This window comes from Lathyrus oleraceus, chromosome 2, assembly GCF_024323335.1.
Source record: "Lathyrus oleraceus cultivar Zhongwan6 chromosome 2, CAAS_Psat_ZW6_1.0, whole genome shotgun sequence".
Lineage (NCBI taxonomy): Eukaryota > Viridiplantae > Streptophyta > Magnoliopsida > Fabales > Fabaceae > Lathyrus > Lathyrus oleraceus.
Window position 1 is genome coordinate 192,143,141 of NC_066580.1, and position 19,899 is coordinate 192,163,039.

Sequence of the window (19,899 nt, forward strand, 5' to 3'; positions counted from 1 at the left end):
ATCAATATATATTCACATGCATCAACATAGATACACATGCATCAACATACATAATGAAACAGTTATGGCCCCTAGCGCAATTGTTCTCCCAAGCCAATGAGAGAACCTAAGCTAACCTAATAACAATCTAAGCTTCTCCAAGCAAGATCTTCAAGGTTGTCCTCCTTTGATCTTCAAGGTTGTCCTCCTTTGATATTGAAATCTTCTATTTCTTTATAACACTGTCTTCTTCTCTTTCTTCATAACATTACATTACAGAAGAAACTCGTTTTACATACGAGGGATTGAGATGAGAAAAGAAGTTACATTAAGGGATTAAAAGGAGAGGCACGACACGCAGGTCGTATTTAAAAACCCAAAACAAAATAAAGGAAAACTAAGGCCATAACCGATCACCACAAGGCAATAATTAATTTGGTTTTAATTAATTAAAAGAACTAAATTAATAATAATAATAATGTGTTTATTATTATTGTCTTGTGGTGATCGATTATGGCCTTAGTTTTCCTTTATTTTGTTTTGGGTTTTAAAATACGACCTGCGTGTCGTGCCTCTCTTTTAATCTCTTAATGTAACTTCTTTTCTCATCTCACTCCCTCGTATGTAAAATGAGTTTCTTTTATGTAATGTAATGTTATGAATAAAGAGAAGAATTCAATATCAAAGGAGGACAACCTTGAAGATCTTTCTTGGAGAAGCTTAGATCGTTATTAGGTTAACTTAGGTTCTCTCATTGGCTTGGGAGAACAATTGCGCTAGGGGCCATAACTGTTTCATTATGTATGTATGTTGATGCATGTGAATGTATGTTGATGTATGTGAGAGACGATTTATATGATAAATAAGCCGGTGAGATCAGAATAATTGCAATTTCCCTCAAATTAAATATTAAGTTTATGCTTTCCAAGTTTTAGCACTCATCAAGACTAGTATCGGATAATGTAGGTTTCGCCTACGCGAGGTGCATGTTCTATATTAGTAAGGTGCGATGGGATAATTGTAATATCCAATTGTTAAAACAATGGGTCAAACTTAACTAAACAAATTATAATAAGATTATATATATTTAGAAGCAAGAGTTGGAAATGATCCATGTGATGGATTGGAATAAGGAGTTATTCACCCAACTAAAATATTCGAGAGTTGTATTAGATACAATTGGAAGGAGTTCATACCTAAATAACCAAGTTTTGTGTAATCCGCCTACGCGGACTTAAAACAAAGTGAAATATGGATCTCGACCCACTAGAAAATCTTCCAACGGAATTTTCCGAATCAAATGGTGAGGGTCATTTGTTTTGAGTAAAATAGTGGGAGCATATTTAATTAAAGGCCTAATTAAATATGTTATTGATACTTATATTTTCATTATTTTCATGTAGATTACCATGACAACAAACACCTCTAACAACATTTTGCGATCAATCCTTGACAAGGAAAAATTGTCTGGGACAAATTTTCTGGATTGGCACCGAAATCTGAGGATTGTCCTCAAACATGATAGAAAGCTGTACATCTTGGAGAAACCTGTTCCTGAAGAGGAACCTCCTAGTTTTGCACCTAAGGCAGAAACAGATGCTTATAAGAAGCATGTCGATGATGCCAATGAAACTGCTTATCTCATGCTAGCTACCATGAACTCAGAGTTGCAAAAGCAACATGAGAACATGGCAGCGTTCGATATGATCGAACACCTGAAGATGCTCTATCAAGAGCAAGCAAGGCATGAAAGGTTTGAAGTTTCAAAAGCCCTTTTTCAAGGAAAGTTAGATGAGGGAGCCCCTGTAGGTCCCCATGTGCTCAAGATGATTGGGTATGTGGAAAACCTTGAGAGGTTGGGTTTTCCCCTCAGAAAGGAACTTGCGACTGATTTGATCTTGCAATCGTTGCCAGATAGATTCAGTCAATTTGTCCTAAATTTCAATATGAATGATATGGACAAATCTCTTCCCGAACTGTTAGCCATATTAAGAACTGCTGAGTAGAATCTGAAGTCAAAAGGGAAGTCCATTCTGATGATTGGAAATGGAAAGAGACAGAACAAAAGGCCCACCAAGCAGGGTGATAAAGGGAAAGGCAAGGAAGTTGCCAAACCCAAACCCACTGTTGCTGCTTTGAAGCCTAATGGAGGAATAGCAAAAGAAGGCACCTGCTTCTATTGCGGTAAGACCGGACACTGGAAGAGAAACTGCCCAAAGTACCTGGAAGATAAGAAGAATGGAGTAGAGACTTCAACTTCAGGTATTTTTGTTATTGAAATTAATTTATCTACTTCTGCATCATGGGTATTAGATACTGGTTGCGGTTCTCACATTTGTACCAATGTGGCAGGACTAAAAAGGAGTAGAGATTTGGCAAAAGGTGAAGTCGACCTACGAGTTGGCAATGGAGCAAAGGTTGCTGCTTTAGCCGTAGGAACTTATGTATTGACTTTACCTAGTGGTTTAATAATTCAGTTAGAGAACTGTTATTATGTACCTGCAATTAGCAGGAATATTATTTCTGTTTCTTGTTTGGACAAGTTTGGTTTTTCATTTATAATAAAGAACAATTGTTGCTCAATTTATTTGAATGATATATTCTATACTACTGCACAAATGAATATATGTCCTTGATCTTGAAATGCCTATTTATAACATTAATACTAAAAGGATGAAACCTAATGAGTTAAATCCAACTTACCTTTGGCATTGTCGATTAGGCCACATAAATGAGAAAAACATTTCCAAACTCCATAAAGATGGACTCTTGGACTCTTTTGATTATGAATCATATGAGACATGCAGATCTTGTTTAATTGGAAAGATGACAAAGTCTCCATTCACAGGAAAAGGTGAAAGAGCTAATGATCTTTTGGCCCTCATACATACTGATGTATGTGGACCACTGAGCATACCAGCCAGAGGAGGTTTTCAGTACTTCATCACATTTACTGATGATTTCAGTAGATATGGTTATGTGTATTTAATGAAACACAAATCAGAGTCCTTTGAAAAGTTCAAGGAATTCAAGAACGAAGTACAAAACCAACTAGGTAAGAATATTAAAACTCTCCGATCAGATCGAGGTGGTGAGTATTTAAGCCTAGAGTTTGATGACCATCTGAAGAGTGTGGGATCCTATCCCAACTTACTCCTTCTGGAACACCCCAATGGAATGGTGTATATCAGAGAAGAAATCGAACCCTGTTAGACATGGTCTGATCCATGATGAGTCACGTCGATCTTCCAAACTCCTTTTGGGGACATGCACTATTGACAGCAGCTTACACGCTTAACCGTGTTCCATCCAAAAAGGTTGAGAAGACACCATATGAGATATGGAGTGGTAAGAAACCACATATGTCTTACACGAAGATTTGGGGTTGCGAAGTTTATGTGAAACGACAAATTTCAACTAAGCTTGAGCCCAAATCTGACAAATTCTTATTTGTGGGGTATCCTAAAGAAACAAGAGGGTATTACTTCTACAATCCTTCTGAGGGCAAAGTGTTTGTCGCTAGAACTGGAGTTTTCTTAGAAAAGGATTTTATTTCCAAAGGAATCAGTGGGAGGAAAGTAGAGCTTGAAGAAATTTAATAATCACAAAGCATCGAGACACCTATGGAGGAATTAGAGCAGGAAACACAAGTAGTTGTGGAAGAGCAACCTGCTCAAGTAGAACAAGACCAGCGTAGGTCAAGCAGGATACGTCACCAACCTGAGAGATATAGATATCTCATAATTGATCAAGGTGATTTATTACTCATGGATCAAGATGAGCCTGTGACCTACCAAGAGGCCATAACTGGTCCCGAGTCTGAGAAGTGGCTAGAAGCCATGAAATCTGAAATGGATTCCATGTACACAAACCAAGTTTGGACCTTGGTAGAGCCTCCTGTAGGAGTTAACCCTATAGGATGCAAGTGGGTCTTCAAAAAGAAGACTGACATGGATGGTAAGGTACATACCTATAAGGCAAGACTGGTTGCAAAAGGATATAAATAAATTCATGGGGTTGACTATGATGAAACCTTTTCACCAGTTGCAATGCTTAAATCTGTTCGGATTTTACTTGCTATCGCTGCATATCATGATTATGAAATATGGCAGATGGATGTCAAAACTGCTTTCCTTAATGAGAATCTTCTTGAGGATGTGTACATGACACAGCCTGAAGGGTTTGACATACCAGAAGAAGCCCAAAAGATATGTAAGTTACAAAGATCAATCTATGGATTGAAGCAAGCTTCCAAAGCTGGAATCTTCGTTTTGATGAAACGGTAAAACAATATGGATTCATCAAGAACGAAGATGAGCCTTGTGTATACAAGAAGGTTAGTGGGAGCATGATCGTTTTCCTGGTATTATATGTAGATGACATATTACTCATTGGAAACGATGTCCCTACCCTGCAACAAGTAAAGTCTTGGTTGGGGAAATGCTTTTCTATGAAGGACCTAGGTGGAGCAGCATATATATTAGGAATCAGAATCTATAGAGATAGATCACAAAAACTGCTTGGCCTAAGTCAGAGTACGTACATAGACAAAGTGCTAAGACGCTTTAATATGCATGATTCCAAGAAAGGATTCATACCTATGTAACATGGCTTGTGTCTATCAAAAACACAATCCCCTTCAACTAAGGAAGAAAGGGATCGCATGAATAAGATTCCATATGCATCTGCAATAGGATCTATCATGTATGCCATGTTATGTACTCGACCAGATGTCTCATATGCTTTAAGTGCAACGAGTAGGTACCAATCTGATCCTGATGATGCCCATTGGGTAGCTGTCAAGAATATCCTTAAGTATTTGAGAAGGACTAAGGACTCATTCTTGATATATGGAGGTCAGGAAGAGTTGGCTGTAATTGGATACACCGATGCTAGCTTCCAGACAGATAAGGATGACTTTAGATCGCAATCTGGTTATGTGTTTTTCTTAAATGGTGGCGCTGTGAGCTGGAAAATTTTAAAGCAAGATACAGTTGTTGATTCTACAACCGAGGCCGAGTATATTGCTACCTCAAGTGCAGCAAAGGAAGCTGTTTGGATCAAAAAGTTCATTAGTGAACTTGGCATACTTCCTAGCATTGTGGATCCCATTGGTCTCTATTGTGATAACAATGGTGCTATCACACAAGCTAAGGAGCCTAGATCTCACCAACGATCCAAAGACATACTTAGGCGTTATCACCTCATTCGAGAGATAATAGATAGAGGAGATATGAAAATATGCAGAGTACCTACACTTGACAATATTGTTGATCCACTGACAAAGCCTCTTGCGCAGTAGAAGCATGATGGCCATACTAGATCAATGGGCATTAGGGGTATGCCTGATTGGCTCTAGTGCTAGTGGGAGATTGTTGGTGTAAGCCCTAGAGGTCAATATATTTGGTACTTGTATCGAATTATTTATTAATAATAAAAGGCTTTTTCTTTATTACGTTTGTTTAATAAAGTCCCTAGAATAGCTAGTCCGTTTAATGTATCAAGTATGACTTAATCATGAGATCACATTAAACATAAGGACACTATTCTTAAAGTATCCGTAGTCAAGCTTTATTGTGAATTGGGATAACATTAAAGCATGAATACTATTATGTTTATAGACTGATGATCACATCTCATGGATCATGGATAAAGAGTTATCAAGTCTTAAACATAGGTATGAATATTAAGAGTAATATTTATACTGGATTGACCCGCTATGAGAATACTATATAGAATGTTATACAAAGTCTCATAAGTTATTGTCATGGTGATAATGGTGTATACCACCCTTCGACCTGAAACCCCTATGGACCCTAGATGTAGAGTCGAGTGCCTTATTGCTGATCAAACGTTGTCCGTAATTAGATGACCATAAAGACAGTTGATGGGTACTCCACGAAGCATGCTAAGGGACATGAGTGACCTAGATGGAATTTGCCCATCCTGCGTAACAGGATAAATGTCTATGGGCCCAATATTGAACTGGACAAGAATGACACGGTCTATGCCTTGTGTTCAATATAGACATAAGGGCAAAAGGGTAATTATACACATAATTATTATCACAGAAGGATTTGTCAGATCACATGAAATTTTCGTGTCTTGGGTAGCAGTGATGTGTTTCTAGATACCGCTCACTGTTTATTATGTTAAATACGTGATTTAATATAATTGCCAATGTCGCGAAAACCTATAGGGTCACACACAAAGGACGGATTGATGAGAGATAGAGTAATTAAGGAATACCGTAATGTACGGTGCCCTTAAGTGAATTATAGAACATCGTAAGGTACGGTGTACTTAAGTAGAATATGAAATATGGTAAGGTACCACACGCTTAAGTGATTTTGACATATTATAAGATATGAGCCATATACACTTGAGTGGGCTTTTTAGCTTGCAGCCCACACAAGTGGTTCTATAAATAGAACCCTTGTGTAGAAGCATTAGTGCAGTTGAAATTTCGTTTCTCTCTCTCTCTCTCTCTCTCTCTCACTCACTCACTCAAAGCCTTCATTTGTAGCAGCTAGCACTGAGATTGAAGGAATCCGTTCGTGTGGACTGAGTAGAGGCGTTGTCATCGTTCAACGTTCGTGATCGCTCCGTAGATATGCATCAAAGGTTACAATCGCCACAAGAGGTAACGATTCTATCACTAATCATGCCCATTCGTAAGGATCAATAAAGGAGAAATTTTAAATTCCGCTGCGTTTTGGATCGCCCTTCTCCTTCAAAACGAGGAAACAAAAGAAGCCTGAGTCAGCTCATCTCTTCAAGATGAGGTGAAGACAAAATTGATTAAGCTCTTGAAAGAGTACATGGATGTATTTGCATGGTCATACCAAGACATGCCCGACCTCGATACTGAAATCATGGTCCATCATCTGCCCCTTAAAGAAGAATTCCCTCCAGTAAAGCAAAAGCTACAAAGAAGTCGTCCCGACATGGCTATGAAAATCAAGGAGGAGGTACAAAAATAGCTCAACACCGGGTTCTTAGCGGTCTCTAATTATCCCCAATGGATTGCCAACATTGTATATGTTCCCAAGAAGGATGACAAAGTAAGAATGTGCGTAGATTATAGAGATTTGAATAGAGCCAGTCACAAAGATGACTTTCCACTACCTCACATTGACGTGTTAGTGAACAACATTGCCCAATTCTCTATTTTCTCTTTTATAGATGGTTTCTCTGGATACAACCAGATCCGAATGGCTCAAGAAGACATGGAGAAAACCACTTTCATAACCCCATGGGGCACTTTCTGATACAAAGTCATGACTTTTGGATTAGAGAACGATGGTGCTAGATACCAACGAGCCATGGTCACTCTCTTTCATGATATGATTCATAGAGACATCGAGGTCTATGTTGATGATATGATAGCCAAATCTCAAACCAAGGAGGAACACCTTGTCAATCTGGAAAAGCTGTTTTAGTGGCTAAGGAAGTTCAATTTGAGGCTTAATCCCCACAAATGCACTTTTGGGGTAAGATCCGGCAAATTGCTAGGTTTTATCGTCAGCTAACATGGCATTGAGGTAGATCTCGAAAAAGTAAAGTCCATCCAAGATATGCCTCCACCCAAAACTCAAAAGGAAGTCCGAGGATTCCTAGGTAAATTGAATTACATTGCTAGGTTGATATCTCACCTTACGGCCACTTGTGAGCCGATCTTCAAACTTCTCCGAAAGGATTAAGCCGTCATTTGGAACGGAGATTGCCGAGGAGCTTTTGAGAAGATCAAGGAGTACTTGCAAGAACCTCTTGTTTTAATGCCTCATGTACCCGACAAACCATTGATTATGTACCTCACCATCCTCTAGGGATCCATGGGATGCGTCCTCGTCCAACATGACGAGACTGGTAGAAAGGAGCATGTTATATACTACTTAAACAAGAAATTCACCGATTGCGAGAGTAGATATTCGATGCTTGAAAAGACTGTTGTGCACTAGCTTGGACTCGCAAACGTTTAAGGAAGTACATGCTCACTCATACAACACTGTTGATCTCTAAGATGGACCTCGTCAAATACATCTTTGAGAAGCCTGCTCTAACCGGTAGAGTAGCCCGATGGAAAATGGCGTTAACCAAATACGACATCCAACATGTCACTCAAAAGGCCATCAAAGGGAGTGTACTGTCTGACTATCTTGCACAAAGAAGACTACCGGTCTATCTGTTTTGAATTTCCCGATGAAGACATCATGTTGATTAGGGATTGTAACATCCCCGACCCTGAGGAAGGACCCGAGCCTGGGTCCCGTTGGACTTTGGTTTTTGATGGATCTTCTAACGCTCACAACAATGACATTGGGGAAATTATCACCTCCCCAACTGGTTTTCACCTCCCCTTCACCGCAAGGTTGTGTTTTAAATGTACGAACAATATGGAGGAGTACGAGGCTTATATCTTCAGTATTGAAGCTGCCATTGATCTTAGGACCAAAATCCTTAAAGTCTACGGAGATTCGGCCTTGGTGATCAGCCAAGTCAAAGGAGATTGGGATACTAGATATCATAAGCTCATCCCTTACAAGGAGCATGTTTTGAAACTAGTCCCCTAATTTGATGAGATCACATTCCATCACATCTATCAAGAGGAGAATCACCTAGTTGACACCTTGGAAACTCCGACGTCCATGTTTAAGTTCAAGTGAAAGAATGAAGCACCATTCTTTCACCTCGACTACTTAGACGAGCTTGCTTACTGTTTGGCGGCCGAAGACGAAGATGATGGTTATCCTTGGTTTTATAACATCATGAGATTCTTAGAGTGCCAAGAATACTCTAAGGACACATCCGTTACTGACAAGAAGCACCTTCAGAAACTGTCTTCCAAGTTCTTCTTAAGTGGAAAGGTACTATACAAGAGAAATTATGATTTGGTTTTACTAATATTTGTGAACAAGCAAGAAGCAAACCAAATCATAATGGAAATCGATGAAGGCTCCTTCAGGACACATGCCAGCGAACACACTATGGTGAAGAAAATTTTGAGGGTCAGCTATTATTGGATGACTATGGAGGTTGATTGTCACCGCCACGTCTAAACATGTCATAAATTCCAGATTTATGCCTACAAGATCCATGTGTCGCCAATGCCGCTCAATGTCTTGACATCACCTTGGCCTTTTGCCATGTGGAGGCATTGACGTAATCGAACGCATAGCCAACTGCCTCAAATGGGCACCGATTCATCCTTGTAGCCATTAACTATTTGACGAAATGGGTAGAATCTGTCTCATACGCCAATGTTACCAGAAGGGTGGTGGCTCGGTTCATAAGAAAGGAAATCAATTGCCGTTATGGGGTCCCCAAAAAGATTATTACTGATAATAGATATAACCTCAATAACAAGATGATTAAAGAGCTATGCCGAAGCTTCAAAATCGACGACCGCAACTCATATCCTTATAGACCTAAGATGAATGGCATTGTCGAAGCAACTAACGAAAACATTAAGAAGGTCGTGCAAAAGATGGTGGAAACCTACAAAGATTCGCACAAAGTGCTCCCGTTTGCATTACATGGCCATTGTGCCTCCGTACGCACTTCCACTAGGGCAACACCCTTCTCTCTCGTATATGGCATGGATGTAGTCTTTCCTGTTGAAGTAGAGATCCATTTTCTAAGGATTCTGATCTGAATTAAGTCCGATAAAGTCTGTCCGGTTAATCGTTACCTCCCGGTAGCGACACTCCCTAGATCCATGGATCACACCCATCTTCGAGAACATCATACCCCACTACACGATCCAGGGGAAGAGAAGGAAATCACACCCCGTTGGAGATTTGTCGTCCCTACCACTTGCCATCGCATTGCTCCCAAAGAGACTAAAGAGACGACATTAAATTGTAGACTCCCCTAAGGAAGAGGGCTTTATTCTAGAAACATATCCTCTATAACATAATACAAAAATCTCTCAAGAAACCTTCCAAGTTAGACATTTATGATGGTTCAGGAGATCCAGACGTGTATATCGAGCATCAATATGTCGTGGTTCAGGAGTAGTTGCACTCAATTTCTCTGGATGAAACAAATGTTAAAGGAGTGCAATGTCGAACAAGATATCATGACATTATTATGTGACAACTTGAGTGCTATTAATATTTCAAAGAATCCTATTCAACGCAGTAGAACCAAGCACATTGAAATTCATCATCGTTTCATCAAGAAACTTATGGAAGACAAAGTTGTAAATCTTGATCATATAGCAAGTGAAAAGTAGCTAGTTGACATATTTTACCAAGGGTTTAGATGCAACTCAATTTGAAAAACTAAGGATTGCTCTTTGTATTTTCATATGTGGGAATTTGTAGCAATCAATTCATGGGAGGTGTGAAATGATAGAAAGTCATTTTCTCTCTCTTAAGGCCAAAGTTCCATGTGAAATAAGGCTGATTGCAAAGTGACTTTATAACTGGTCCACATTTACAAACAAGAATACTCTTAGTCTCTTTCTATACTGTACTAAAAAAATGTTCTCTCTCCATTCTCTCAAGTTTTTCCATTCTTTTAAAAAATGAGTCAATCATCTGGAAAAGCTAAAGTCAAGGAGGTTAATAACATTTACAAACAAGAATAATCTTCTTCTCTTTCTATATTGTACTAAAAAAAATGTTCTCTCTCCATTCTCTCAAGTTTTTCCATTTTTTTCAAAAATGAGTCAATCATTTGGAAAAGCTAAAGCCAAAGAGGTCAATATGTTGGAAAACAAGTCTGGGAAGAAGGCTACAACTCTAGAGTCAAAGAAGGCTGATGAAACTAAGGTGGAGACACATGCTGGACCATATGTTGGAGAATCTATGACTGGGTAAAAGTCCGTAATAAAGATGAAGTCTTTGAAGAATGTTCAAACACATGATTCTGATTCAGATGTTGATGAAGACTGGGTTACTTTCATTGAATCAGGTGGTTGGTCTGGAGAGTAATTATGAAAGTTGATATTTCCAGGTGTTTCTATTTTAGTTTGACTGTATGTTCCTGCTTTGTTGTTGGATCTGTAATAACTCCTTAACAATGCTAAATCGGTTATGATATTCTCTGAATTTGGTTCTAAGCTGTTTGATACCATTTGATCTGGTTTTTCTTCTTTCAATACATTTACCAGATTGTGGCAAAAAGGGGGAGTAGTAGTGGTAGTAGTGTGTTTTGAGTAACCTAACTACTAATTGTGTTTGTGGAGCATTAATTAAAATGAGGGCTCACATGCTAGAGCATTTGGCCTCACAACTGGCCTTCAACTATGGGCATGTATGTGTGAGTTGATCTCTCCTCTATGTGTGTGAACTCTGATGTTTTGATAAGTAGTGGTAGTTATGACTAACTTGACTGAATACTGACCACTGACTTTTGAGTGTGTGCATGCATAATTGATTGTGTGCCTGACTTTGGGAGCATTGCGATTCTATTTTGAATGTGTAGCAACCACTTTTCCTATGTGTTACTTCTACTGCTGATGTTTACTCTATGTTATGTTTGTGGTGTTCTTATGTTGCTCAGTTTCTATTGCACATCTTGCAAGTTTTGCAAGAGTTATTTTTTCCAAAATTTGCCAAAGAGGAGATTGTTGTTCCTTTTGATTGATTTCATTTTGCAAAACAACATGGAGCGTACAAGATGTTTTTGTGAAGAAGGGGGCACGTGTGTATCAGCAGACCAACGTTGTTATTGTTTTGAGCGTAACTTCTAGTTGGGGTTCAATCAGATTTATTGCTAACTTTTAGCAATGTATCAATTATATTTATTTGGACGATTAAAAGAATAAAATCAAATCATTTAGATAATTAAATTTGAATTCAAACAAGTCAAATTTTTATGGAGGTTTTTGAAAAATAAATAAAAACAAAATCTCCTACAAATCTGAGTGTGTTCTCATATCTTATACCCATTGGAGAAAATTCCAGAAGACTGCATTATTATTTAAGGAGACTCAAATCTTACGTTGGAAGGTTGTTTAAGTATTGAAGATCTTTGTGTTAGGGTTTCTATTCTGAGTCTTTTGTTTGTGTTGTTGTTTGTGCACCACTCTAACACATGCATTCATATAGAAAGACATATAGTTTAGTTTGATAGTTGAGTTGTAATTCAATTAACATATTCTATTGATCGTATTGATCAATAGGATTAGTGATTGAGAGAAAGTGAGAGAAGCTCTCCTATTTAGAAATATTCCTAAATAAAAATATACTGGTAGAATTAAGAAGATGAACATTGAACAATGAGTTGTTCATTTAAAACACTTTGTATTAATTCTATTGAAGAGTGTATTTTCTCTCTTGGGTTGGAAGTCCCCCTTACGTAGATGTTGTTTGCACTGAACCAAGTTAAAAAGTCTCCGTGTTCTTTTATTGCTTTATGATTTATCATCATACTTTATCTTATTTGTCAATTTTAATTTAAGATTTTGAACAAATTGGCTTAAGCATACGGTACAACATCTATCTCCTTAAGAACAGAAGTTCATTCACTTCTAAAAACGGAAGTCCACCATAATGTTCATACTCGATTCAACAAAATAATAAAAAGATATTACAAGAGTATATTAATTAGTTTACTAAAGTAACACTAGAAGTATGAGGAACGAACGACGAATTAAAGAGTGGGATATTGTCCCGCGAGAAGCTAGGGCTAGAAGGTGTCTGTAGCTTAAATGATCTCTTAACTAGGGATCAATCCTGCATTAATGACGAAGAGGAACTTCTGGCCGAAGACGTGGAGAAAGGCCGGGGAATAGGAAACCCAAGAAACGGCTTGAGATCAGAGAGAGAGAGACCACAACTGCCGTCGAGACGATGGAGACAGGAAACCCAAGCCAAGTTCTCATCCTATACTCTCCTAAACATTTCAAGGGAGAAAGTTCTACAAGAGTATGCAAACAAAGACTTCAAGGAATCCAAAGTAATAAACCCCTGTCCGGTAAAGAGTTAGTTCAAAACATGACACTTGGCAGTTAGTGGACAATAAAATTAGGAAAACTATTGGTGTTAAATGAGTTTATACTATCAAACCAAATCAAATGTAGATAGTTCTACAAACAAGTACAAGGACATGTTAGTAGTTAAGAGATATAGCCAAGTGTTTGGAGTGGAATTCTTAGAAACATTTGCTTGCATGGCATGCTTGGACACCATAAGGATGTTGTTTGTTCTAGTTGTCCAAAATGCATTGAAGATATATCAGTTGGATGTATAATCAACTTTTCTCAATGGTTATCTTGAAAAAGAAATTTATGTGGAGCAACATGAAGGTTTCAAAGTGATGGAACATGAGGAGAATGCCTACATGTTAAAGAAGAATATGGTTTTAAACACGCTCCAAGCGCCTAGTATAGAAGAATTGATAAATACATTCAATAACTTGGATTTGTTAAAAGTCTAAGTTAGGCTACATTATATGTCAAGGAAACAAAGAGTAGTTTACTTATTTTTATTTATGTTAATGACATGATTGTAACAAAAAGTAATGAGATATTGGTGGAAGAATGGAAGGCTAAAATACTCAAAGTATTTGAGATGACAAACTTTGGCTTGATATCTTATTTTTTGAGAATTGAGATGAAGCAAGAATGTGACGAGAGTTTTCACAGGTTAAAAGAAGTATGTAGAGGAAATAATCAAATGATTATGTATGAAAGTGGTTGATGTATTTACAAAATGCTTTACCAAAAAAGGAGATTCAAAATGTGAAAAAACAAGATGAAAATTTGAAACAATTATTGTAGACATTGCATTAGTGTTTCAAATTATGATATTAATAAAACTTAAAAGAACTTATGATATGCATTTGTTTACAGTTTCAATTTGCTTTCAAAGATAATAATTTAAGAAAGTTTATATTTTAGCTCTATTTATAGAACAGAATAATACTTAAAATAATACACTTGCTGCAATAAACTTTATTATGTCTTCCAATATATTCCGAATATATCACTTTTTTGTTGACTTCACTACTCTGTCAATAATCAATAATGTGATTTTAATCCAACCTATAGTTAGGTCTTATGTAATCCAACTCTCAATGAATGAATTAAGTCATATAGAGAGTCCAACCTAAAAATACTAATCCATTTATGAGTTAAGTACCACATTGAGATTTTTTTTTATTTTTAAACTCAATGCTAATACATTTTTCATGCTAAACTAAAACAAATATAAGATGTAACCTAGCAAAAACTTTCATTGGATTTCAAAAACCAATGATAACTAGAACTTTGCTGAGCTGGTACGTCTTAGTTGGTATCTTGGTTTGAGATTTGAAAAAAACTCTTGATCTATTTTCTGCAATATAACAAAATCTACATTAGAACATAAATTTGCAAAATAAAATGAAAACTGTGTTGGTGCGGTACCAAAGATTGCTGTTACATATTCAATGGTTGGGTTGAGGGAGAAGAAGGTGTGCTAGCTGCTTCTCTAGTTTCAGATCTGTTTCATATATAATTAGGGGTGTGGATACATTTGACTGAGTTAGTCTTTGCACTTCTCAAATAGTAATACATTTTAAAGTCTTAATCTCACATGCAGCTCATATAGGTTTAATTTTATGTTTGATGTTATATTTTTCATAAATTCGATTTAACCTATTAACCTACATAAAAAATATGAGAAAATGAATAATGCATTAACGGGTGTAAATTTATTTTACACGGTCAACTAATGATAGGATCTGACCAAATCAAATTAAATTTTTTAAAATATTTGTATGATACTACAAAATGATTTATTTTTATTAGATGACATTAGAAAAAATTAACCCTAAACATATCATACATGCATAATGAAATATCTAATCTAATATATATTTAAATAATAATTCAATAAAATTAAATTTCATTTTAATATTTAACATACAATTTAAAGAATCACTATATAATACTATATTTTAATTATAGTTTTAATATATAAAAAATTATTGTAGGTTATTAAACATAAATTATTGAAAATGTTATCAAATTTATAAATTAATCAAAAATACAAAATTTAATAAAATAATAATAATTTAAAAATATTAATCATATTTATTTAAGTAATCAAATAGACCTAAATTTTTTATTTTTTAATATTAATAGTTTAATTTATTTTTAAATAAATAAATTTTTAAAAAATATTAACCCTTTTTTAATAAAATACACTATAATCTAACCTGATATAAGTAAGTAAGGCCTTAAACTCTAGTTTTGCTCGATGTATCCTCATCCGTAGTCATGATAAGTATTTAAGTAATAAGTGAATTCTCATAACTCATTTGTTGAAGTTTGCTTAAGAGTAAAATTGTTCTTTTTTTTTCTAGTGTACAAATGATTAGAGATTTTGATTTTTTGATTTGACATATACTTATTCTTAAATAGTCTAGAGTACACATCTTCCACACATGAAATAAATCGAGATATTGTATTATGAACATCCAAAACACAACAAAATCATGATTGATACAACATGAACAAATAAAACTAATCCCTTTGGAAAAAATGGTAAATATGCACTGTGTACCTTTCTCATTTCGAGTTCCTTATTTATTTTCTTCAATCGAAATTTGTCCATCTCTAACTTATTTATGTGTTCCTTAAAGTATCACATAAAGAAAAACCGTAAATATACATTGGCTACAATAACATGATATCATAAGAGGAGTCTTATTTACCTGTTTCTTTGCCCTAGACTTAGCCGCAGATTCGCGGTTCTTCGCCATTCTCTTCTGTTTCCTCTCAACAGACTTCTCCATCATCTCATCCAAGTTCTCTTGCATCCTTCCAACGCCAACGCCAATGCCGATACCAGCAGCAGCAACAACGTCTCCGTTTGAATCTGAACATGTAGATGATATTGGCATTGACATAGCGAGTGGATTTTCGGAGTAATCAATGTCCATCGGTTTATTCTCATAAACTGATTGCGCAACATTGAAATTCGGACATAACCCTATCATCTGTTGTTGTTGTTCGAGGTGGATAGAAGGCATTTGAATTGGCACCGGCATTTGCAGTTCTAATGGTAACCAATGTTGTGACAGTGAAGCCATGGCCAAATTTGATTCATCTCCAATAACCTGAACATTATTATCTTGTACATGTGTTTGTTGGTTAATATCAGTCCATACCTCATTGTTATTCAAACTATCAACAGTGCTCTCAGATAAAAATGATGAATTATTATTATGATGATGATATGAAGGACCGTTTTGCATAAGTTGGTCATTTTCATCTGAAATCACAGTATTTAGAAGCTCATCAAGAATCGTACTATGGTGAGACTTCATTGTATTTCCCAACTGGCTCTGAACCTCTCCAAACATGAGGTTATACACAGAATTTTATCTAACCAGTGGTTTCCATTTAAAAAATATATAAATAAATCATTTAAAAAAATATATAAGCAGAATAAATAAAGCGTGTAACCTAGCTAGGTTTTAAATTTGTTATAGGGTAGAAAGTGAAGAGAAAGTGCACTTACAATGATATGATGGTGGCTCATATTTATAGAGTTATTTATTTTGAGAAATTAGGGTTGAAATGAAGTGATGAACGGTTTTTTGATGAGCGATTTCTGAGGCGTCATAATATGACCAAGTAAAAGTTTATACAAAAGAAAAATCACCACTTTAGAGATAAATTAGGCTTAATTTTTGTTATGTATTTAAAAAAATCTATCATTTCAACAATTAATTTTTTTTTATAATCAAAAGAGATGGAATTAATTAGAACATTAGGAGTGTTCTAACCCTTACAACTGGCATAAAAGAAGAAACAATACGTTAAAAACAAGTTACCTAAGACAATCAATAGGAGCTATGGAAAAAATCCTAAAAATTACCGTTAGAAGAGAAATGACTACCAATAATACTCCCCTTCCAAGCAAGCATCTGAATTGATGAGACAGTCTCATTCACATATGCACCAAGTTGTAGTCCACCCGACTAACCTTTCTTTTCCTTTCTTGAACCTTTTTTAGCAAGCTTTTCTTGAATAGAAAATAGTTGTTTAAGCAGGAATTGTTGTCATCAATTGGAATTCCAATCCACTTCTCCATAACCTTCTAAATTGTCTTTGAAATTGTACAAAGAAACAATAAATACTCAATATTTTCTTCCTCCAAAATAAATAAATAAAAGGAAAATCACGATCCTTGGTGGAATTTTGTTATCTACTAGGAAGTTTATTGAGAAACAACCTCCAACCAAATAACATGATTCTTGGTGGGATTTTGTTCCTCCAAACTCCATTCAAAGCCTCAACCAAAGACTCCTCCAACACTGAAACAAAATTATCAGCTAGAAGAAAGAGATTGTAACACTCTTGCACAGAAAAATAATTTGAAAGGGAATCCTTCCACAAGAATTTTTCAGTTGATTTAACTGCTGGTAAGAACTCGGTCAGAAACTCGTTGCTGGCATAGTCCTTGCCCTGAAGATGAGAACTTCCTGATTGAGAGCCAAGAGCATTTTCCAATTATCCACCATCCAATTGTATGGATAGTACCATGTGAAATAACTTCAAGTGATAAAATATCTACAGAAGGTATGAAATATATCCTCACGCTTTACAATTTTTTGAAGTAGAACATGTACCCCGTGAACAAAATTTTAGAGAAGACATTCTGTCTAAGCTCGTCAATTCAAAAATATCATGGTTTAACAGAACATCGATCCAAGAGACTCTCGCCACCCCTAACAATGTTTAACAAAATCTTGGCAAAAGATTTTTGCTTCTAGCAAGTTTACAAGTATCTTGCTTCAACAGAAGGGAAAGTAAATTTAGATCTATGTTGATTAAAGCGTTGGCTTGTAGTGTTTAGATTTTTTATCATCCGATATACCTAAAATACTTTTAAATCAATTTTGTAAATAGTTGAAAATCTAAAATATTTTGATGGTGTACATTTTTCTCATAACTACAAATAATACATTTCATGATAAAGTTTTCATATCAACTATTGAAAAACCGAGGTGAAATGACTTGAAACGTGCAATTTACTTTTTTTTTTTAAATATTAATCTTTTACCTCGATTTTCCTAAAAATCGACATAAAAAGTTACTTTGGGTTTGAGCTTCAATTTCCAGCGCTTGCAATTTTATGTTTTATTTAGAACTAAAGAGGAGCCTTTATTTTTATAGTTTTCATGTCGGAGATGATCCCTCGGTTTTTAATAAAACCGAGATAAAAAGTCTTTTTAGTTTTTTTATTCCTTTAGATTTAATGTTAAGTCTCATTCACTTTTTGCTCCCTAGCTAGCGAACGATACTGAAACACTATTCTTCTCCAACGAACAAAACTGAAACATCATTATTATCCAAGGAGGAAGAAAGCTCGAACCTCAAACCAACATATTTCTTTGAGTTTCTCATCACATTTCCGGTATGTACACATTCTCAATTACTGTTTTTTTTGTTGTTGTTATTGTTGTTGTTGTTATTGCTTCGGTCGTTGTCGTTGTTATTGTGGTTATTATTTTTGTTATTGTTGTTGGTATTGTGGTCGTCATTGATGTTCTTGGCTCGTTATTATTGTTATTATTATAGTTTTTGAGACTTTTACGGTTCATTTTTGTTGGTTGTGTATTATTTTTATTTTATTTTCAGAAGTTGTATGTGACTATCGATCATAGTTGGATGAAAGTCAATAGATTAAGTAAAGAGTATGAGAATAGAGTGATTCACTTTCTTGAATTCACAGCAAAAAACATTTCTAACGATAATGATATTTTTTAGTGTCCTTATAAAATTTTCTAAAATATACAAAAACATCCAAGTGTTGTTATATTCAATCATTTAAATTGTGATGAAATTATTCAAAATTACACGAAATTGGTATGGTATGGTGAAGCGACAAAAAAATACATCTGTCACATACAATTGAATATGATGATGAATTTATGAATGATACTGTAGAAGACATGATTCATGATATTTGAGTAGATACTTTCAAAAAAGCTAATGTGGTAGATACTTTGCAAAGAGACATGAAAAAGTCGTTATATCCGAGATGCAAAAGTTTTACAAAATTTTTAGTTGTGTTAAGACTATTTAATCTTAATGCAAAAGGTGGGTGGACATATAGATGTTTCACTGAATTGCTTGAGTTGTTGAAGGAAATGCTTCCAAAAGGTAACACGTTACCGAACCATAGTTATGAGGTCAAGAAAATATTATGTTCAATGATTTAGTCTATCAAAATATATGCATATCGTAATGAGTGCATATTATATAGAAAAAAGTATGAAAACCTGAAGGAGTGCCCGAGATATGGGGAGTCACGCTACAAGCAGAAATAAAATGATGTTAAAGACGATGACAATGTAACTAGAAAGGGTGTTCCTTCTAAGGGGATGTGGTACCTACCGATAATTCAAAGGTTCAAGAGATTGTTTGCTAATGTAAATGATGCAAATAATACTAGATGACATGCATATAAAAGTGTGTGATGGAAAAATTCGCCATGTAGTTGATTCATTATAATGGAAGAAAATTCATTCCTTGTTTCCAAAATTTTCCCTTGAACCGAGGAACCTTAGGCTTGGACTTTCCACCGACGGAATAAACCCTTTTGGTAATTTGAGTAATAACCATACGTCATGACATGTTCTTCTCGTAATTTACAACCTATCTTTATTGTGCATGAAGCATACATATATGATATTAATGATGCTGATTTCGGATCCAAAACAACCAGGAAATGACATAGATGTTTATTTAATGTCATTGATTGAAGATTTAAGATTTTTATTGGAGGAAGGCGTTGATATTGATGATGCGTATACAAGTGATAACTGTAAGCTATGTGCCATGTTATTTTACACAATCAATGATTTTTCTGCATACAGTAATTTGCCTGGGTACCGCGTCAAGGGACATAAAACGTGTCCTATAGATGAATTTGGTACATGCCACCACCAATTACAAAATGAAAAAAAGAC

At 35.6% G+C, this 19,899-nt stretch overlaps 1 protein-coding gene across 1 annotated transcript; it reads right to left on the minus strand.

Moving 5' to 3' along the window:
• Positions 1 to 14,192: 14,192 nt before the first annotated feature.
• LOC127122562 (ABSCISIC ACID-INSENSITIVE 5-like protein 3) lies at positions 14,193 to 16,289 on the minus strand. Its single transcript, XM_051052876.1, has 3 exons — positions 15,631 to 16,289; positions 15,480 to 15,551; positions 14,193 to 14,267 (listed from the first exon to the last, which is right to left on the minus strand). The coding sequence occupies exons 1-3, from the start codon at positions 16,279 to 16,281 to the stop codon at positions 14,193 to 14,195; spliced, it is 798 nt and encodes a 265-aa protein (XP_050908833.1). The 5' UTR covers positions 16,282 to 16,289.
• Between the last annotated feature and the right edge of the window lie 3,610 nt (positions 16,290 to 19,899).

Bases quoted from the DNA above. Each gene is read 5' to 3' on its own strand.
- LOC127122562 (XM_051052876.1), bottom strand. From the start codon at position 16,281: ATGTTTGGAGAGGTTCAGAGCCAGTTGGGAAATACAATGAAGTCTCAC. The intron at 15,552-15,630 runs GTAAATAAGACT...TGATACTTTAAG, and splicing joins AGTCTAGGGCAAAGAAACAG to GAACACATAAATAAGTTAGA. The intron at 14,268-15,479 runs GTACACAGTGCA...GTTATATTGCAG, and splicing joins AGGAACTCGAAATGAGAAAG to AAAATAGATCAAGAGTTTTT.